The sequence below is a fragment of the Pan paniscus genome, chromosome 15 (assembly GCF_029289425.2).
Source record: "Pan paniscus chromosome 15, NHGRI_mPanPan1-v2.0_pri, whole genome shotgun sequence".
Lineage (NCBI taxonomy): Eukaryota > Metazoa > Chordata > Mammalia > Primates > Hominidae > Pan > Pan paniscus.
This window is the reverse complement of record NC_073264.2, coordinates 95,238,209-95,260,399: the sequence shown is the minus strand read 5'-3', so window position 1 is coordinate 95,260,399 and position 22,191 is coordinate 95,238,209. Positions and strand designations below refer to the sequence as shown.

Sequence of the window (22,191 nt, the reverse complement as noted above, 5' to 3'; positions counted from 1 at the left end):
AATCAGTCACACCCTGAGTCCTGGGTGGGAAAGGAAGGGATCAGTCACGCATGAGGACAAAGGGCTTCGTAATTGAGGGTCAATGGCTCAAGCAATGACCCAAGAGCCACGCCATCCTATAACGCTTACTCTGGCTGACTCTCCCATCTGAAGAGCAGCAAACTGAGGCTCAAAGGGCAGACATGACCTGCTCAGGACCACAGAATGAGTGGAAAGCCTGGGGCCAGACCTGGCTCCAGCCACAGACATCCCATGCTGCTTCCTCTTGAGTCCCTCCCTGTCCAGCAGTCCTGCAGTAGCGCTGTACCCTATCCTGACCACAAGAACAGAGAACCGACACTAGGAGAAGATAACCAGCATCTTTATTTTTCATGCTTCCTTAAATAGTTTTGGGAGTAGGAGACTTGTCCTTTGGAAGATTGTCATCCAGAGGCCCAGGAAAGTCATCTCCACCAAGAGAGCCAACTCCCTGCCTCAGTGTGGTGTTCAGCTGGAAGGGGGTGAACCCAGCCAGGCCCCAAGAGCTGTCCCAGCAAAGCCCAGGATAACTTTAGATGTCACAGAGAGTCCAGCTGCCCCTGGGGTAGAAGAGAGGGTGAGCACAGGGCACAGGGAGGGGTAGCAGCTCCTAACAGGGGGTTGAAGGCCAGAGACCCTGGGTCCCTCCAGAGACCTGAGGCCCAGGCAGTCCAACCCGGTTCCCCACCTCTGCTTCCTAAAACCCTAGGATTTCTGCTCTGGGAGGGGCTGCTGCAGGCCACTGCCCAAAGAGGAGGCAAGAACTCTGGTGAGGAATCCCAGCAACAGGGCAGACCCTCTGAGAAATGGCAGGTTCCTTATCTTCCAAAGGCCCAGAGAGGGGAGGAGACCTGCCTGGGTTTTGTAGGGTTCACCAGGAATGCAGATCTCTTAGGCTGCACCCCTGGTCCCACCTCCAACCAGAAGAGGGGACAGTGACAGAAAGACAAAGGGCCCAAGAGGCAGAGGCTCACGGACCTGCAGGGAGAGGAGAGGCCTCCCTGGTTCAGCCTCAGGGCTGGATCATCTCCTGGCTCTGGTCATCCTGTCCAGAACACTCACCCACTGACTGCAGAATAGCCACCAGACTGCCAGCAGCAACTCCCCCCCGTTGGCAATGGCTGCTGTAGACATCATCTTGGCTGCTATGGAGGATGCGGCGATTCCTACTGAGGTGAAGCCCATGGCACTGAGCGCCACGGGCACAGTCCCCACAGCCACAACTGCGGGAAGTGGAGATTTGGGGTTGGCCCCATGGGACGGAGTCCCCCAGACTTCCCTGACATCCTCCTGGGGCGATGAGGAGGAGGGGTCTGCTGTGCTCTCAGGAAAGACTGAGCAGGGATGGGATCCCAAAACAAGGGCAGTCAACGTGTAAAGCAGCCAGTGGACCGGCTCCCAGGATAATCTGAATCCCAGGCTTGTTTACGCCTGTTTCACAGACACCATTGAGGGCTCACTGGCCCTCCCTGGGCCTCTGTTCCCCTAATGTAAAATAAATACATTGAAGCAAACAGCAGTCTTCAAACTTTCCCTTTTGGCAAGGAAAACATGATCTCTCCATGCAAAAGGTTGACAGAAGACAATATCAGAGCTGCTTTTCTGGAGAGGTGAGGGGATGGAGGCCCTGAAGGCCCTGCAGCAGCATGCGGGGGTCCTCTGGGGCTCCCCAAAATCTCCAGAGCAGTGCAGTCAGAGAGCCATCTGCAATCACGGCCACATTTGTTTTCTGTACTGTCTACTAGGGTAGCCACGTTTAGCACTTGAAATGTGGTGCAGGTGACAGAGAAACATTATGATTTTCTTTAGTTTTGGCCACTGCATTGGAGGACACTGCTTTATAGCAGGTCAAAAGCTTCTGACTCAGTGGATGGGCTACCAGCATTTGTCAAATACTTTTGAGGAATGAGACACAGCTCAGCTGACATACTCCCTTCAAAAGTCCCCAAGGATACCATGGGCCCTGCTTTAGACAGGGAGGAATCCCGGGCTGTGACTGCTCCAATGACTCATCCGGGGTTGCATGGTTTGTACTTGGTGGAAGCTGAGAGTAGCCCCAGCTCTGGCTGCCTCCAAAGCCCTGTGCCTTTAATGGCTTTGCTTTGCTTCCTGCTGCTCTAAGGTCCCCATCACTCTGCCCACTCCACCGCTACCCAGCTATGTCTTGGAGAATCCTGGGTTTGGTCAAAGCCAGTTTCTCCCAGAGGCTCAGGGCTGGGGGGAGGCGGGGGATGGGGGCTTGAGTTCCTTCCCATAGAGACTCACCTCCTCCGACCACAGCTGCTACAGCAGCCCTGCCTGGAGACAAAAACAACAACAACAACAACAAACAAACAAACACAAACCTATGAGAGTGGGTACTCTCTGATACCCCCATCTCAAATTCAACTTTGCTATTCTTTCCCTCTTCTGAAGCCCCCTACTCATCCTAGGCCATAGGTCAGAGGTGAAGGCCCCATCCTCAGGGCTCTGCACATGGCACCTTCTGCAGGAAGCCTCCCCAGGTCCCCACATCAGAAGTCACCTGTCTCCTCTGCCCAGCCTTGTGGCTGGGCCCCCTGCAGCACTGGGCAGAGCATGCCTGGGCCTCCTGAGTTGTGTTGAGCTCTCAGGGCTGGCAGGAACATCTGACAATGGCTGCCACAGGGGCAGGGACTGGGGTGCTTAGGCAGCTGGGACCAAAGTTCTGGAGATTTCAGGGCCTGCTGGAAAGAGCTCAGCCACCTCCCCAGGAAGAGGCGCCTTGGTCTCAGCCAAGTAACAGAAGGGGCAAAAATCAGCCTCAATCCTCCCATCACTCCCTGCCATTTCTTGAAGCTTTTAGCTCATGGCTCAGGACCTCCCTTTCTCTCTGTCACGACTCCTGACCTGTATTGATGATATCAATCCCTACTCAGATGACATTTCCCAAAAACGTGTCTTTCAGTTCTTATTTCCTTGCTTCCAAAGATCTTGGACTCTATGCCCCATATTCCCTCAGTCAAACCCTAGGCCTGTGCTGCCCACTTGTAACCACTAGCTATGTGTGGCTATTTAAAGTTTAGTGAATTAAAAATGAAATAAAACTTAGAACTCAGTGCCTCAGTTGCACTAGTCACATCTCAAGAGCTCAAGAGCCATGTGTAGCCTGTGACTGTCACAATGGACAGCTCAGAGAACAGAAGGTTCTATTAGTTCTATTAGCATTCTGTCCTAGACCTTGTTAATAACAAAATGGTACCCTCCCTACAGCGAGCAGCCCCCTAGAGGCCCCTAACTCCTCCCTTTCCAGTTTTCTGACTCTAACACAAGCTTTGGGAGTTCTTCAGTCACCCTGGGATTTCTGAGCTCTGTCTTAGTTTCCTAGGCTGCTGTAACCAAGGACCCCAACCTGGGTGGCTTCAAACAACAGAAATCAATTCTCTCAGTTCTGGAGGCTGGAAGTCCACAATCCAGGAGTCAGCAAGGCCACGCTCTCTCTGAAGCCTCTCAGGGAGGGTCCTCCTGTGCCTCCTTCTAGCTTCTGGTGGCTGCCAACAATCCTTGGTGCTCCGGGCCTGTGGCTGCATCACTCCAATCTCTGTGTCTTTCTGTTCCTTTCACTCCCCGCTCTCTGAGATTATGCAAATTTCACAACTTCTCCCTGGATCTTCAAATCTGCACCACCTCCTCTCTTGCCTCTGTCAGGGTCCTAATTCACCAAGAAAATGAAGGCAACCAGAAGAGAGCGTCCCCCTGCTCTCACCAGCAAGTCTACCCCTGCCACTCACCACCCCTGCCCCCACATTCCCTTGCCCTCCCACTTCTGTGATGAGCAGTGCCTGCACCTGCCACCTGTGTGCCTCCCCACTTGTGCGCCTGCCGCCCTGTGCGCTGGGCCCACCTGCTATTCCTACTCCAAGTCATGCTCCAGCAGTGCCTCCCTCGCTTCTGCATCATCAAAGTCTCCCTCTCTCTGGGATTGTTCCCAATACCAGTAAAACAAGGACAGCCCCTCCCTTCACACCACATCTTCCTCCAGCTGCCACCTCACTTTGCTTTGCTCCTTAGAGCAAAGCTCCTTGTGGTAGTTCTGTCCATTTAGGGAAAGGCAGAATGGCACCGTGGTTAGGCACCCAGACTCAGAGCTGCATGACCTTGAGCAGTTACCTAGCTTTCCTGTCCCCTCTATAAAATATGTAAGATAATGAGAGCAGCCACCTCACAGGGTTAGTGGGAGGGTCTAATGCAAAGCATGAGAACATGAGTGAATCGTCAAGATGTGTGTATAGGCATGACACACCACCACTCCTCTCATGCACTCTCAAACCCATACCCATAAGCCTTCTCCCCAACCCAGTCCCCAAGAAACTGGACTTACAACGTCCCCACTGACCTCCTTGGTGCCCATCCAGAGCCCTCCCTCTCGGGCCTCAACGTTCCCAGCTCTCAGCAGTGTCTGACAGGGGTGATTACTCTCTCTTCCTCAAAACGTCTTTGTTGCGGGTTGAATTGCATCACCCAAAAAGATATGTTCGAGTCCTAACATCTGGTACTTGTGAATGTGACCTTAATTGGAAACAGGGTTTTTGCAAATGTAATGAAGATGTGGTCATACTGGAGTAGGGTGGGCCCTTAATCCAATATGACTGAGGTCCTTGTAAGGGAAAAAGAAGAGACACAGATACTTGGAGTCACACAGGGAGAAGCCCATGTGAAGACAGAGATGGAGATGGGAGTGATGCAGCCACAAGGCAAGGACGTCGAAGACTGACAGCAGCCACCAGAAACTAGGCAGTGGCATGGAACATTCTCCTGAAGGGCCTTCAGAGACAGCATGGCCCTGGGACACTCTGATTTCAGACTTCTAGCCTCCAGAACTGTGAGAAAGTAAATTTCTGTTGTTTTAAGCCATTCAATCCATGGACCTTTGTGACAGCAGCCCTAGAAGCCGACACATCTTCCTCACCTGGCCTCATCCTCCATGTTTCCCCCTGCCATACTAGCCTCTCCTTCTCAGTCTCATTCAGCCCCTCTCCCTGAACTCAGTGCAGTGTGGGTGTGTCCAGGGTCAGTCCTCAGACTCCCCTGCTTTAGCCCCACACCCGGGGGCACTTCACCCAGTCCCACTGTGTTAAGTACTCTGGTGACTTGCAGATTGATGTGCTCAGCCTAGACCTACTTAACATGTCCCTTGGGTATCTGAGAAGCACCTCAAACATAAAGTGACCCAAGTGCACTCCCACTTTCCAGCCTCTGTAAAGGGCAGCCCCGTTCTCTCAGTAGCTCAGGTTAAGTGGCCTGGAGTCCTCCTTGACTCCACATGGTTTCTCTCCTTCACAGCAATCTATCCGCGAATGCTTATTCACCTTCAGAAATATCCAGTCTGACCATTCCTCATACTTCTGCAGCTCCAGTCCTGGACCAAGCCACCCGCGTCTCTCAGTGGGATGACTGGAGGAGCTTCCTAACTTGTCTCCCTGCCTCTGCTCTGGCCCAAGTCACTGCTGAACCCGGAATCCATTCTCTCAGCAGCTCAGGCCAAAAGCCTTCCTGCTATGAAAGTTGTCAGAATTAAAATGGAGTCGCTTATGCCAAATCCTAACAAAATGGAGGCAGGCCACCAAGGAGGGGCTCTCAGGCACACATGCCTATGAAAAGAGCTATTACAAAGATGCTCTGAAAACCACAACCTTGCAGAAAGGCCACTGCAGCCTTCCATAAAGAATACTTCTGAATGGATGACTGCCCAGCAACTGCCCGTTCAATCTTGGGCTGATGCCACACTTGTAGCCAAGGATCATTGTTTCAAAACCACTTAGTAACTTTCCTTGTTTTGCTTTTAAAAACCTTTGTCTTCCTTTGCCTTCCTGGGTACATCTGTGGCCCCGCCATGGTCCACTATGGCATGTGTATTCTGGGATTTAAAAATCCCGTCATTCATTCCTGAATAATCTCTTTTCCATGGAGAGCCTCCCTCTCTGTTATTTGGGGTTGACATAATCTGGTGTCAGAAGAGTGGGACACAAAGCGCATTCACCTCGGAAGGACCAGCAGCCCTCAGAATCATGTGCAGTACCCACCTGAGTCCCATCCACTCTCCTTTCCCATGGTTGGCCCCTTCGCCTCGGTGAGCCTCCACTCGGATTCTTGGACTTCCACCTGTTGGTTGAGTTTTGACTTTATTCAGGATCTGGTTTGGATAAAGCTGCATTAATAAAGAACTCTGCATCCCTCCTGGGACTATAAAAACATTAAAAATAGAATTATCATATAAAACATATAATCCCGTAAACCCACTTTTGAGTAACTACCCTAAGTATTTAAAGCGTAGCCTTTTTTTTTTTTTTTTTTTCTGAGACAGAGTCTCGCTCTGTCACCCAGGCTGGAGTGCAGTGGCACAATCTCTGTTCACTGCAACCTCTGCCTCCCAGGTTCAAGCGATTCTCCTGCCTCAGCCTCCTGAGTAGCTGGGATTACAGGTGCGTGCGACCACGCCTGGCTAATTTTTGTATTTTTAGTAGAGACAGGGTTTCACCATGTTGGTCAGGCTGGTCTCGAATCCCTGACCTTGTGATCCGCCCACCTTGGCCTCCCAAAGTGCTGGGATTACAGATGTGAGCCACTGCACCCGGCTGAAAGCATAGTCTTGAATAGATATTTATACACCCATGTTCGTAGCAGCATTATTCACAATAGCTAAGAGATGGAAGCAACCCAAGCATCAGGGATATAAAACACTGAATGGGGACGTATCTACTGGCTGCTGTGGTACAGGGAAAAGTCGTGGTGTTTATCTATCCATCTGCCTAAAACCCCTCAACAGCCTTGTATGGCCCATGGGATAAGCAAGTCCTCCATGAACTGGCTTCTGCCTCGCCCTAAACTTATTGTTGCCAATATCCAGCTATGCTTCTGTCCTGGGGGACAAATAGAAATCATTCCCTGCTCTTTTAGGCCTCTGATCCTTTGCATGCTAGACTCAGGAAAATTTTCAGGACCTCATGATCTTACATATTCTCCAGGAAGACTTCCCTGGCCACACATTCCCAATCTCGCTTGAGCAACTATACCCCCACTTATGCTCTCAAACGTGAGTCCACTATATTCTTTCTGCCACAGAATTTCCCACAATGCAACGTTGTTCTCTATCTCCTCTGCTGGATTCAGAGCTCTTTAAAATCAAGGACTGCTATGGTTTGGATGTTTGTCCCCTCCAAATCTCATATTGAAATGTGATCTTCAATGTTGGTGGTGGAGCTTGGTGGGAGGTGCTCAGGTCATGGGGGAAAATCCCTCATGGTGGCTTGGTGCCCTCCCCATGGTAATGAACGAATTCGCACTCTGTTTGTTCATGCAAGAACTGGTTGTTTAAAGGAGGCTGGTACCTCCTCCTCTCACTCCTGCTCCCTCTCTTGCCATATGACACACCTGCTCCCCCTTCAACTTCTGCATTAGTAAAAGCTTCCTGAGGCCTCACCAGAAGCTGAGCAGACGTTGGTGCCATGCTTGTATAACCTACAGAACCATGCCAAATAAACCTCTTTTCTTTATAAATTACCCAGCTTCAGGTATTCCTTTATAGAAATGTAAAACTGACTAACACGAGTCAGGAGTCATTCATTGCTGCCTCCCTTAATGCTAGGCCCAGACCGGAGATCAAGTAGACATTGAGTATTTCATAAAAAGAAATATGGATAAAGAGTGTGCCTAAGGCTTGGAACGGTGGCTGGCACCTATAATCCCAGTTACTTGGGAGGCTAAGACAAGACGATCACTTGAGGCCAGGAGTTCCAGACCAGCCTGGGCAATATAGCAAGACCCTCATCTCTAAAAAAGTCTCTAAAAATTAGCCAAGTGCTGTCATGTATACCTGCAGTCCCAGCTACTTGTGAGGCTGAAACTGGAGAATTGCTTGTACCTAGGAAGTCGAGGCTGCAGTGAGCTGTGATCATGCCACTGCACTCCAGCCCGGGCAACACAGTGAGATCCTGTCTCTAAATTTTTTTTAAGTGTGCCTTTGTGCATCCTTGCCTTTTATTAAGAGGGGCCTTTAACTCACTCTATCTTAGGAGAGACTCTAATTCCCCTAAGTTGGACTTCTAACCCATTCTCATCCTTTACCCAGGTAAAATGTACCCCACCACTTACCCAAAGTCAGCCAATTGGTGTTGCGGTCTATTTCCTTTAGTTCAGGGGTCTCCTCAATATCGTCCTTTCATGGTTCACCAGGAGTATATTACTGGAAAGGGGTCCCAATCCAGACTCCAAGAGAGGGTGCTTGGACCTCACACAGGAAGACTTCAAGCCAAATCCAGAGTTAAGTGAGAGCAAAGCAGCAGCTTGGGCCGATCGACTGATAATACTTACAGTATTATATTGATTATATGCTAAACAAGGGATGGCTCATTCACGAGTTTTCTGGGAAAGGGGTGGACAATTCCTAGAGTGATGGAGGTCACTTCCGTCACCATCTAGGTTTTGGTGGATTTGGGCTGACTTCTTTACATCATGCTGCTTTATCAGCAAAGTCTTTTGCTGAATTATTTGGGAGTGTTGTTCCAAAACTAAACAGGACTGTGCAAGGAAACGGCAGGGTGGAGAAGGTGAAGAGCTCAGGGAGGCCAGAGAAAGACCCACCCGTTGCAGCAACACTGACTCAAAACTTCAGGCGGCCACTTGTCATCCTGAAGGGATCAGCTCTCAAGTTTCCGCCTTTAGAGAGAAAAAAGCTCCCAATGTCCCATGATCCTGTACATGCTCAATCCTGCCACCCACAGCCATCAGCAAAGAGTGCGAGGCAGATTAACCCAAAGAGAATAGCAGTTAATACCTCGTAGTGCCAAATCCATTTTTAACCAAGAGAGACTTTACTGAGAGGGACCTCTAACCCCCTGAATCTTTGGAAGGACTCTAACATTCCTAAATTGGGCCTCAAACCCAAGTTTGGTCAAGCATCCTTGCAGGACTGGGGTTGGGGTGCAGGGCTCATTTTCCCTCCTTTCCTTGTCTTGCAAAAGGGACACAGCCTCATTTCCAGGACATTAGAGGATATCCCAAGCAGAGGGCCTTTCCCACCCCGATTCTGTCACTTCTTTAATTTTCTGTATTCCTCTCTCCGCAGACTTCACACTGAGACTCTCACTTTCCTTTTTTTCTCTTCATTCATTCTTTCATTCAAAACATATTTACCAAGCTCCTGAGCACGGACTCAAGAGAAAAAGATAGACACATCCTTATTTCATGAAATTTATTCCAGTAGGGGAAAAGGACAGAAACAAGCAAATGCAAAAAACAATAGTACATATCTACTAACTCCCTATTTGTCACCAAACTAAGGCACATCAAGGTTAATTAACTTGCCTCAAGGCCACAGCTCTAAGGATTTCAACCAGGGCCCCTGGTCAGAGATCATGCTGTTAACCACCAATCCATGCTGACTTCCTGCTTATCACAAATATGGGAGTAGGGCTCCATGCCATTTGTCACCTAGTGTAGAATGTTTCATACTATAAATCTTCTATGTGGGATGGAGGGATGTTCTCCATACAAAATGAAGTTCATAAGAAATGCAGTCAGGGCCGGGCGTTGCGGCTCAAGCCTGTAATCCCAACAATTTGGAAGGCTGAGGCGGGCGGATCACGAGGTCAGGAGATCGAGACCATCCTGGCTAACACAGTGAAACCCCGTCTCTACTAAAAATAAAAAAAAAAATTAGCCAGGCGTGGTGGCGGGTGTCTGTAGTCCCAGCTACTCGGGAGGCTGAGGCAGGAGAATGGCGTGAACCCAGGAGGCAGAGCTTGCAATGAGCTGAGATGATGCCACTGCACTCCAGCCTGGGTGACAGAGCAAGACTCCATCTCAAAAAAAAAAAAAAAAGAAAAGAAATGCAGTCAAAAATTTTGATGAAAAGGAGGATTTTGAATTCCTCACATCTCCAAGAAGGGCATTTTGAGGGGAAAAGTAATGCTCCTGGTATTGGGATGTGTTGGAATTAGATTTTCCTGGCCAACATGGTGAAACCCCATCTCTACTAAAAATACAAAAGTTAGCTGGGCGTGGTGGTGTGCGCCTGTGGTCCCAGCTACTTGGGAGGCAGGGGCAGGAGAATCGCTTGAACCCAGGAGGGTGGCTGGCAAAGAGCAAATGAAAAGCGAAGCATAAAGGGAAACCCCTTATAAAATCATCAGATCTCATGAGACTTACTACCACGAGAACAGCATGGGGGAAATCATCCCGGTGATTCAATTATCTCCCACTGGGTCCCTTCCACAACACATCAGAATTATGGGAGCTACAATTCAAGATGAGATTTGGGTGGGGACACAGCTAAACCATATCAGATATTCTTCAGTTTTTCTGTAAATTGAACATTGGAATAAAAGCACAACAGAGTTTTTCTTAGAGCACTGATCTTCTCTTTAACAAGAATTTGTAAAGGGTTATAAAAGGTTTATGAGAATCTTGCCTCATAGACAAACTGATTAAGATTGATTTGTCTGTAAGGTTTTTTTTGTTTTGTTTTGTTTTGTTTTTGAGATGGAGTCTCTCTCTGTTGCCCAGACTGGAGTGCAGTGGTGCAATCTTGGCTCACTGCATCCTCCGCCTCCCGGGTTCAAGCAATTCTCCTGCCTCAGCCTCCTGAGTAGCTGGGATTACAAAAGCGCACCACCCAGCTGGCTAATTTTTGTATTTTTAGTAGATACAGGGTTTCACCATGTTGGTCAGGCTGGTCTCGAATCCCTGACCTTGTGATCCGCCCACCTCAGCCTCCCAAAGTGCTGGGATTGCAGACGTGAGCCAGAGCGCACGGCCAGGTTTTATTAAGAATTGAGTTTGATATCAATAGTACACTAACGCAAAGGGTGAAATCTGGCTCTCTCTTAAACAAGATTTTCTTTCTTTTTTTTATTTTTTTGAGACACAGTCTCACTCTGTCACCCAGGCTAGAGTGCAGTGGTGCAATCTCGGCTCACTGCCACCTCCACTGCCCAGGTTCAAGCGATTCTCCTGACTCAGCCTCCCGAGTAGCTGGGATTACAGGCACCCGCCACCATGCGTGGCTAATTTTTTTGTATTTTTAGTAGAGACAGGGTTTCACCATGTTGCTCAGGCTGGTCTCGAACTCCTAACCTCAGGTGATCCACCTGCCTTGGCCTCCCAAACTGCTGGGATTACAGGTGTGAGCCACCGCACCCAGCTGATTTTCATGTTATATTAAAAAAAAAAAAGATTTTTGTTTGCCTTTTGAATAAGCTATAGACAGAAGAAGGGAAAGGAAAGAGACAGATTGTTTGGAAAGCTAAATCTTCCCTCTATTAATGAGTAAAGGTTTTGCCTTTTAAAAAATTCTGAGTTATTGTTTCAGCTAAGTAAATGACTTATGGTGACCTGGGATTTGATTTTATAATATCAAGTGTTTAAAACCTCTGATGTTTGACAAAATTTCCAAAATCAAATTATAAATCATGTCTTCTTCTGACCTCCTAATTAATCTTTTAGATATTAGGTCTCCTCAAGTCTAAAAATGACATATTTGCCTTATTTGGTATAAAAATCATATAGGAAGCATGGTTAAATATGAAATGGTTGGGTGTTTGGCTTTCTTGGCTGTATTTGTATAACTAAGTTATTGGTATGTGTTCTAAAATTATGGGAAACTCCTATAATCATGATACGACTTAGTGTATGCTACTAATAGTTATAATTGTTATGTAAAATTGTTGTATGCCATAGAAGTAACCACAGTTTCTAGCCAACTGTGGCTATAATAGCGGCTGTCCTAAAACTTTTTGTCATCCACAGGCAACTGTTACCTTGTTTTGATCCTCTTTAAAAGGTGACCCTTAATCAGCTATAGGACTTTGACAGATGCTCTTGGATGCAGGTTTCTGATAACTTTGGACATTGTGATATTAGAAAAAATCTTTCAGGACTTTCATGGAGAGCTGAAATGTTCATGAGCATCAGACAGAACAGGAATTAAGTGCATGAACTAAACTAACAGAAGTCTGAACCAATCTTTTTGACTTTTTCCTGATCTTTTACAGAGCCAAAAAAATTTTTATTTTGAGCTATTTACAACTGTTGATAATTGAGTAAAGTATACTACTGTGAACAAAATTTGGAGTATATTTGCTTCTCTCTACCTGATTTCTCCAGAATTTGGAAACTGCATATTCTTAATTTATGGCAATATAGTTATCTGCATAAGTACAATAAGAATCCATTTCATTTTGCAATTGGATGCAATTGGAGACATCGGTTATTTTACCAAGGCTTTGACTGTAATGATGTGCTTTCCCTTAAGGAATCAAACTTGACTTATAGAGCCAATAAAAGCCCCTTGGGAAAACTAGCCTCATATCTTGCCTACACAGTCACTGTACAGGGTTCCTGACCAAAGAATGTCACTTTCTGACAGGCCCAAGAGCCCCAAGTTATCTTGAAACCTCTTAAGGAGAGGAATTTACCCAAACTCGTAGGTATCTGCTACCAACCCATGGCTGGCCTCAGCTTTAAAAATGTCTTATCTGAGATTCCTTTCACGGAACAAAGTTCCACCACAGTCAATTTAAAAAGCCTATGTGAAAAATAATCATTCTTGCTGCACTTTATACAAATAATCAGGCCAGGTATAATAAACCAAATCTGTCAAATTATGATTTGTTTTATACTAAAATGAGGACTGGAGAGAGAAAAATTAGGTTTCAAAAACTGTGGTACACCAGTTATTAAATTCTAGTCTCATCAGTTGTTTTTGAGTTTTTTTCTGCAATTTAGACTGACCCTGCTTGTTCCTGTGAACCAATCGGTGATCTCTGGCTGCAGCTCAGAAGAAACAAGAGGGATGGGTAATGTAAAAATCTGGATCAATATTCTAATTTGGGCACATATTGGAATCAGCTAGAGACCCCCATATCAGCTTGGTTCCAACAATTGCCCAGTTCCTGGAAAGCCTTCTTATTCAGTTTACTTGGGATAATTTTGCTTATTTTACTTTACTGTTGTGGAATATGTTGCTGTTGTACTCTTTGTATAGAAATGTAGGATGAGCTTACTCAATGTTTTCTTAAATTGAACACTTACTAATCTTCCAGATATCACCTTTTGTCGGAACTCAAGAGTTATGAATGGTCCTTGTCATACCGACACTTTCTGACTGAGCTCCACTCTACCCTGAATACAAGAGACCCTAATAGTTAGGCAGGAATATCATTGCCCCTATTCAGTCTGAAGAAGTTACAGAAGATGGATCTACATACTTCTACAACCCTTAGGCTTAAGGGTTTCCTTGTAAAAGGGAGGGGGTAAATATGTCAGAAGCATTTGAACCAGAGTGACTCCATCTTGAATAAGAGCTGGGTAAAATAAGGCTGAGACCTACTAGGCTGCATTCCCAGGAGGTTACGCATTCTTAGTCACAGGATGAGATAGGAGATAGGCACACGATACAGTTCACAAAGACCATGCTGATAAAATAGCATGCAGTAAAGAAGACAGCCCAAACCCACCAAAACCAAGACGGTGATGAGAGTGACCTCTGGTCATCCTCATTGCTCATTATATACTAATTATAATGCATTAGCATGCTACAAGACACTCCCAGCAGCACCATGACCATTTATAAACGCCATGGCAACATCAAGAAGTTACCCTATATGGTCTGAAAGGGGGAGGAACCCTCAGTTCCAGGAATTGCCCACCTCAAAAACTCATGAATAATCCACCACTTGTTTAGCATATAATCAAGAAATAACTATAAGTATTATCATTCAAGCAGCTCAAGCTGCTATTTTGACTATGGAATGGCCATTCTTTTATTCCCTTACTTTGTTAATAAACTTGCTCTCACTTTATGGATTCACCTGAAATTCTTTCTTGCATGATATCCAAGAACCTTCTCTTAGGATATGCATCGGGACCTCTATCCAGTAACAGCTGCAGTGAGCCATGACCCAACCACTGCACTCCAGCCTAGCCAACAGAGCAAAACACTCTAAAAATAAAAATAACAAAATAACAAAACAAACAAAAAAACACCATGAACAAAGTCCCTCGTGGTGAAAAATGGATTTATCATGAAGGTTAAGAGACAAGTGACATACTGAGGGGAAAACAAACCAAACAAAATAATACTTTTGCATGATTAGTATCCCCAACTCAAAGAGAGTTTTCCTTATGAATCAATTTTTAAAAGGAACTGCCTTTAACAAGGAACTCCGAAGACTAGGAGACAGCTCCCCAAGACAGAATTACGCATGACTAATAGACACTTAAAAAGATGGTCAATCTTACTAATAGTAAAAGATTTAAAGGAGGTAACATTTTGTATGTGTGTCACATGCATCTATTAGTCAGAGTTCAGCTGCAGATAACAGAAGTCACTCCAGCCAACTTAAGCAGAGTGGGTTTTGACACAGGGAATTAGGTGACTATAAGATTGTTCCAGGGGGTGGAGCTTGCAGTGAGCTGAGATCGTGTCACTACACTCCAACCTGGGCGACAGAGCAAGACTCTGTCTCCAAAAAAAAAAAAAAAAAAAAAAGATTGTTCCAGGATTGGAGGAGGAGGGTCTAAGCTGATGTTCCAGGAATGCCCCAACCCCAGAATGTGGCTCCACCCTAGAAGTGGGCCACCAAGAATGCTTCAGCCAGTGCCATGATCACGAAACTGGGATATCGGGAAGCCACTGCCACACCTGTTGGCTCTGGGGCATCTATGCCAGTAAAATGAAAACTTACCTTCTGCATCTCGCATAGTAACGTAAGAAATGGATCCTGGGACTCTGCTTCTGCTACTGCAAAAAAACAAGTCTCTACTACAATGCTTGGCAGTAGAAGCAGCCGAAGCACAGCCCCTGTGTCCCTTCCACCTTCACATCCTTGCACAGGGGAGTCAGCTTGGCACAATTCAGGTCATTTGCAGAACTGGCATATGGGGAAGCCAGGGGAATACAGTCATTAACTTTCCATCCTTGAGGGTTCACAGCAGAGCGTGAAACAGAGCTGAGTGACTACATCCTTATAATCTGCCTCAGGAAGCAAATAACTGGAACATGCAGTGTTTGCATGAGGAAAGGAATAGTGATCCTCATTCACTGCTGGGTATGGCGTGTTCTAACCCATACTTTATTTGACAGCATGTAGTGAAAGCTTATTTGGTTTAGAAATTTTACTTCTTGGAATTCATCACAAGAAAATAATCAGAGATGTGCACAAATATCTGCACATGAATGATGATCACAGTGTTTTTGATGACAACTATAAAAGCAGTCAGAGTCAAAATGGAGTTGCTTGTGTTAAAAAAAAAAAAAAACGACAATCGGCTGGGCGCGGTGGCTCATGCCTGTAATCCCAGCACTTTGGGAGGCCGAGGCGGGCAGATCACGAGGTCAGGAGATCGAGACCATCCTGGCTAACACGGTGAAACACCGTCTCTACTAAAAATAGAAAAAATTAGCTGGGTGTGGTGGTGAGTGCCTGTAATCCCAGCTACTCGGGAGGCTGAGGCAGGAGAATGGCGTGAAGCCTGGGAGGTGGAGCTTGCAGTGAGCCGAGATGCGCCACTGCACTCCAGCCTGCATGACAGAGTGAGACTCCGTCTCAAAACAAAACAAAAATAAAAATAAAAATAACAAAAAACACACCCAAACTCTGACAAATAGAGCTAGGGAAAACCCATGAAGAGAGGGTTTTCACGCTTTTGTATGCCTGAGAACAAAACTATCATCTGCAAAAATTGCAATCTTGCACAAAGGCCATCACAACCTTACACAAAAAACACTTCCGTGAGCACATCTGCCCAGAAACTACCTGCCCAACCTCAGACTGGTGTCACCCTTGCTGTTAATCCTTATAGCCAAACATGTTGTTATTATTATTATTTGTAAAAGTAAGTTATTCTAAGAGTAATTGATTAAGGCTGTTGTCTTTTAATTGCTTTCTAATCTGGCTTCAAAACAATTACGTAATTGTCTTCATTTTTCCTTTAAAAACCTTTGTCTTCCTTTACATCCTTGAATATGTACATAGTTTACTATGGCATGAATTTTCCCACTGCAATGCTGTATTCTCAAATGTCATTTTCTTTTAGAGGGCTTCTCTCTGTTTGTTATTTAGGTTGACACAGCAAAAGTGGGAAGTAACAAAAATTGAATAAATAAAATTTTATACTCCTATATAAATAATTATATGTAGCTACTGATGATAGAAGCAGAAATGGGTTTACCTCGAAGCAAAAGAAGCCTGAGTTCAGGGACCCTCACTTGCACTGGCTCCTTCCAAGACCCTAAGAGCAGCTCTAGCCATTGCTCACTTTGTTGTTGTTGTTGTTATTATTATTATTTGCAAAAGCTCTTCTAAGAGTAATTGATTAGGGCTGTTGTCTTGTAATTGCTTTCCAATCTGGCTTCCCTCTGCCATACTTCCCCTGGTTTGGGGTGACATTGTAGTGTTACTGGTATTTTGTATTATAACTCTCTTTTTTTAAGCTCTCTGCCCCACCAATTATGTAAGCTTCAGGTCCCTAAATAGACTGGATCCGTCCCTGGTTATAGATTAATATTTATTGGCAATGGGGAATGGTTCATTAGATATTGTTGAGTGAAAGAGGCAACTTACAAAACAGTGGTAAAGGAAGACCTCATTATATTAGGCAATTCTTGTATGGCTATAAAGAAATATCTGAGACTGGGTAATTTATTTAAAAAAGAGGTTTAACTGGCACACCGTTCCACAGGCTTTACAAGAAGCATGCTGCTGACATCTGCTCAGCTTCTAGGTAGGCCTCAGGAAGCTTACGATCATGGCAGAAGGTGGAAGGGGGGCAGGCACATGAGATGGTGAAAACAAGAGTCAGAGAGAATTGAGGGGAGGCACCACACACTTTTAAACTACCAGATCTCACATGAACTCAGAGTGAGACTCACTTATTATGAAGCAGATGGCCCAAGCCATTCATGAGGCATCTGCCCCCATGATCCAAACACCTCCCACCAGACCCCAACTCCAGCATTGGGGATTACAATTCAACTATGAGGTTTGGGTGGGGACAAATATCCAAACTATATCACCCATGTAGAATGCTTATACATACGTATGTTTTTTGGTGCTAGATGAATTACAATGCCTCAGGCATAAGTCACTTTTACAATAAATGAAAATACCAAAATGGTTCCCATTTAAGAAATAGTTGCCAATTAATTTTTAAATTAAAATATATTTGTGTTCTGGGTAGAGATAAAAACTAACTGGAAATGGGGATGAATGAATTTTCTGGGGTGGTGGAAATGTTCTTTATGTTGTTTTGTGCAATACTTATATGATGATATGGAAATGTTACAATTCATTGAACTGAAAAGCTGCACTCTGCATTTTATTGTACACTAATTATACCTCCATATAATATATATAATTAAAATAATCACATTAAAATTGAAATATTGAAAAGAAAAAATTACACTCAGTTCCATCACCTTAAAACAACTACTTAACACTGTGGGATGTTTCGCCGAAATGTGTTTTCCCCCAACTTATCACCTTTTCATATTTATACTATATGAAAGGTATGTGTATGCTTATAAAGAAATGTGTGATGACAAAAGGAATTGCTAAGGTCAATAGAGCTCACCATGTGCCAGGCACTGCAGCAAGAACTTTACATGCATTTATGTTTAATCTTCTCAACAATATTATTCTCATTTTACAGATGAGGAAACATGCAGGAAGAGTAAGTAATCTGCCAGAGTCACACAGCTAATGTTACAGAGCTCAGACCTGACTCCAGGCAATCTGATTCCCCCACCCTTCTACATGCCCTACCTGGCTAGATGAGCCATTTTCTTGCTGGGAAATTTATGAGCTCAACTGTTCCAACTTCTCCATATGCATTCTTGGTTCCCCTCAGCCCACATCTACCCTTCAGTCTTTTTGGAAAGTCAATTAACACATTCATAAGTACTCCCACTTCAGCCACTGGCAATGGAGGCTTCTGCATGGGTCCCTTGGAAACTGGGACACATTCCTTATAGGGTTTCTTGATCTTGATTACTTTTTTTTTTCCCCCACACAGGGTCTTGCTTTGTCACTCAGGCTGAGTATAGTGGCATTGGAACAGGAATTAAAAGAAATTAAAAACTGTGTAAGCAAAAACTCGGTTGTATGTAAAAAAACCCAATTTCCCTTGAGGAAGAGAAAGGGCTGGAGTCCTTTAAAATTAACTGCCTGTTTTTCTTTCTGAGGCTAGTGAGCCTTATGTCTCCCTTTCCCAGGCATTGTGAAGACTCTGTTTCTCTAGCTGTGCAGCTGCAAGGTCACTAGACAGATACTCTCAAGTCATAAAACATGTTGTTCCTTGAAAAGTAAGATATAATGTAATGCCATGTCTCAATTGAATAACTGTCTTTGTTTCTTGCTTCTGTAATATGCTTCCCACTGCACAAATCTCCCCCTGCCCCACGAAATGCTTAAAAGGTAGCTTGACTCTTTGTTCAGGGCTCAGTCCTTTGGATGTTAATCTGACTGGGTTTGTGCACCTAAATAATTAAATAATTCCTCCTCAACCCCTCGGTCTCTTTGGTTTCTTATTTATCCCACGGCAGCATGAACATGGCTCACTGCAGCCTTGACCTCTTGGGCTCAAGCAATCCTCCCACTTCAGCCCCCTAAGTAGCTGGGACTAAGGGCGCATGCCACCAAGCCTGGTTAATTTTTGTATTTTTTGTAGAGACGGGGTTTCACCATGTCGCCTGGGCTGATCTTGAACTCCTGAGCTCAAGCGATCCACCCGCCTGGGCCTCCCAAAGTGCTGGAATTACAGGTGTGAGCCACTGCACCCAGTTAAAGTCACAGATCTCCAAGTCAGGTCTGAGCTCTGTAACATTAGCTGTATGACTCTGGCAAATTAATCTTCCTGCATCTGTTTTTTCACCTTTGAAATAAGAATAACATTAAAATAGTTTATTCTTACTATTTTTTAAAATTAGAATATTGAGAAGAAGGAAAAAAAATACCTATGTTTCCACTACTATAATGGAAACTTTGCCATCATTTTGCTTTTGGTTGACATCTCCCCCTCCCCCATTTTTAAAAATTAAAATTGACTCTCTTTCTTTCCTTCTTTCTTTTTCTTTTTTTAAAGATGATGTCTTGCTATGTTGTCCATGCTGGACTCACACTCCAGAGCCCAAGCAATCCTCCCTCTTCAGCCTCCTGGATAGCTGGGACTACAGGGATGTGCCACCACACCTGGCTTAAGCCAATTTCTTTTTAATTCATAATTTTTAAATCAAAACAATTTACTCAACTCTTTATTTTGAAAAGTTTTAAACCTCAAAAAAGTTGAAAGAATAGTACAATGAACACTCACGTACCCTTACTCTAGCACCAATAATTCACCAATTATTAACATTTTGACTGTGTCCCCCTCTGCCATAATATACTTTTCTTTTTTTCTGAAACCAGCTGATTGATTAGGGTGGTGGTTGCTGAAAGGTGAGGTGCTGTGGCAATTTCTTAAAATAACACAACAATGAAGTTTGCTGCATGGATTGACTCTTCCTTTCATGAAAGATTTCTCAGTAGCATGTGATGCTAATTGGTAGCATTTTATCCACAGTAGAATGTTCAAAATTGTAGTCAATCCTCTCAAACCCTGCCACTGCTTTATCAACTAAGTTTACGAAATATTCTAAATCCTTTATTGTCATTTCAACAGTGTTCCCAGCATCTTCACCAGGAGTAGATTGTATCCCAAGAAACCACTTTCTTTGGTCATACATTAGAAGGAACTGTTCATCCATTCAAGTTTCTCATGAGATTGCCACAATTCAGTCATATCTTCAGGCTCCGCTTGTAATTTTAGTTTTCTTGCTATTTCCAACCACATCTGCAGTTACCTTCTTCACTGAAGTCTTGAACCTCTCAAAGTCATCAATGAGAACTGGAGTCAACTTCTTCCGAACTCTTGTTAATTTTGATATTTTGACCTCTTCCCATGAATCACAAATGTTCTTAATGATATCTAAAATAGTGAACCCTTTCCAGAAGGTTTTCAATATACTTTGCCCAGATCCATCAGAGGAATAACTCTCTATGGCAGCCATAGCCTTATGAAATGTATCTTAAGTAATAAAACTTGAAATGCAAAATTACTTCTTGATCCATGGGCTGAAGAATGGATCTTGTGTTCACAGACATGAAAACAACATTCATCTCCTTATACATCTCCATTAGAGCTCTCGTGTGACTATGCACATTTTCAATGAGCAATAATACTTTGAGAGAAATCCTTTTTTCTGAGCAGTAGGCCTCAACAGTGGGCTTAAAATATTCAGTAAACCATGCTATGAACAGATGTGCTGTCATCCAGGCTTTGTTGTTCCACTTACAGAGCACAGGCAGATTACATTTAGCGTAATTCTTAAGAGACCTAAGATTTTTATAATAGAATGGTAAACAAGCAGTGGGTTCAATTCAAAGTCACTAGCTGCATTAGCCTCTAACAAAAGAGTTAGCTTGGCCTTTGAAGCCAGACATTGACCTCTCTAGCTATGAAAGTCTTTGATGGCGTCGTCTTCCAATAGAAGGCTGTTTTGTCTACATTGACTACTTGTTGTTCAGTGGCCACCTTCATCAATGATCTTACCTAGATCTTGGGGATAACTTGCTGCAGCTTCTCCATCAGCATTTGCTGCCTCATCTTACACTTTTATGTTCTGGAGACGGCTTCTTTCCTTAAACCTCATGAAATAATCTCTTCTAGCTTCAAACTTCTATAGCTTCCTCACCTCTCTCAGTCATCATAGAATAGAAGAGAATCAGGGCCTTGCTTTGGATTCGGTTTTGGGTTTAGGGGATGCTGTAGCCGGTTTTATTTTCTATCCAAACCACTAAAATTTTCTCCAAATCGGCAATAAACTGTTCCGCTTTCATATCATTCATGTGTTCATTAGAGTAAAATGTTTAATTTCCTTCAGTAACTTTTCCTTTGCATTCACAAACTGGCTAACTTTTTGGTGCAAACTTTCAGCCTAGCTTTCAGCCTATCTTGCCTTTTGACATCCCTTCCTCACTAAGCTTAACCATTTCTAGCTTTTGAGTTAAAGTGAGAGATGTGCGACTCTTTCTTTCACTTGAACACTTAGAGGCCCATTGTAGGGTTATTAATTGACCTAATTTCAATACTGTTGTGTCTCAGGGAATAGAGACCCAAGGAAAGGGAGAGAGAAGGAAGAACGGCCTGTCAGTGGATTAGTCTGAACACACACAACATTTATCAATTACGTTTGTATCTTATATGGGCACAGTTCATGGCGCCCCAAAACAATTACAATACAAGGAACACTCATCACACGTCACCCTTGTAGCAGAGCACATCTCCCTATGATCTAGGTACGAGCATTGTACCTAGGATGGACGCGTTCGTCCTCTTACTTTCGGGAACGCCCTACTCTGTCTACGGAGTAAAGTACTTAATAAACTTGCTTTTGCTTTGCTATGAGGACTCACCCTGAATTCTTTCCTATGCAAGATCCAAGAACCTTCTCTTGGGGTCTGGATCGAGACCCCTTTCCGGTAACAAAACTACACTAAGAATACAAGAAAACTTACGTTACTGTGCGGGAGCTGACAAAGTCTCTCGCCGGAGGGAGCACACAGAATTTCACCTTCTCCGGCCTTTTCCCAAGCTGGCAGGAGTAAAGCTGTAAGAAGAGGCGCCAGCGCCCCAAGCCAGCTCTCCCGCCGGCACTGCTGCGGTCCGCGAGGCAGCCAATCAGGTAGCTGCGTTTGCCATAGGGGCGGGACTTCCTCCCCAGCGCGCACGAGTATGTGCGTGGAGGTCCCGCCCCGGAACTGCAGTTGCTGCTGCAGCTGAGGTACAGCGGCGGTTTCTGAGGTTCCTCACCGGCGACTGACGGAGCTGCGGTGGCGTCTCCACACGGTGAGTACCAAAACGAGCGGGGTTGGAGCCGACTCTGGAGAGGGGCTGAGGCCAGGAACCCGGGTTTCTATCGCGGGTCGCTCTGGGCCGGTGGGTTCCCGGGTCCAGAGAGGGCGGCCGCCGGCCCAAGCCGTCCAACCGAGCTGCGTGCCACGGTCCCCGCGCCTTGGGCTCCTTGTCCGGTCATCAGAGCCTGACGGCCTTGGCTTCTCGGCTTCTCGGTTTCTCGGTTTCGTGCGCGCGTTCGTCCCTGAGACAAAGCGAGAGCGCCGC

General features: G+C 45.1%; 2 protein-coding genes across 3 annotated transcripts in view; one reads left to right on the top strand and one right to left on the bottom strand.

The window, feature by feature from the left end:
- Window positions 1-340: 340 nt before the first annotated feature.
- On the bottom strand, window positions 341-21,718 carry IFI27L1 (interferon alpha inducible protein 27 like 1). The gene is given in 6 exon segments (XM_034938059.3): window positions 341-578; window positions 1,081-1,128; window positions 1,131-1,241; window positions 2,284-2,316; window positions 6,060-6,138; window positions 21,588-21,718. Coding segments are annotated over 5 exon segments (312 nt in total). The 5' UTR covers window positions 6,088-6,138; window positions 21,588-21,718; the 3' UTR covers window positions 341-486.
- Window positions 19,088-22,191, top strand: part of DDX24 (DEAD-box helicase 24) — a 33,005-nt gene continuing 29,901 nt past the window's right edge. Inside the window, exon 1 of one of the 2 annotated variants that reach the window (XM_003832808.6) lies at window positions 19,088-21,918. The gene's annotated coding sequence lies outside the window, so the exon portion shown is untranslated. The remainder of the gene's footprint in view (window positions 21,919-22,191) is intronic. The other variant, XM_008958240.3, reaches the window with a different exon arrangement.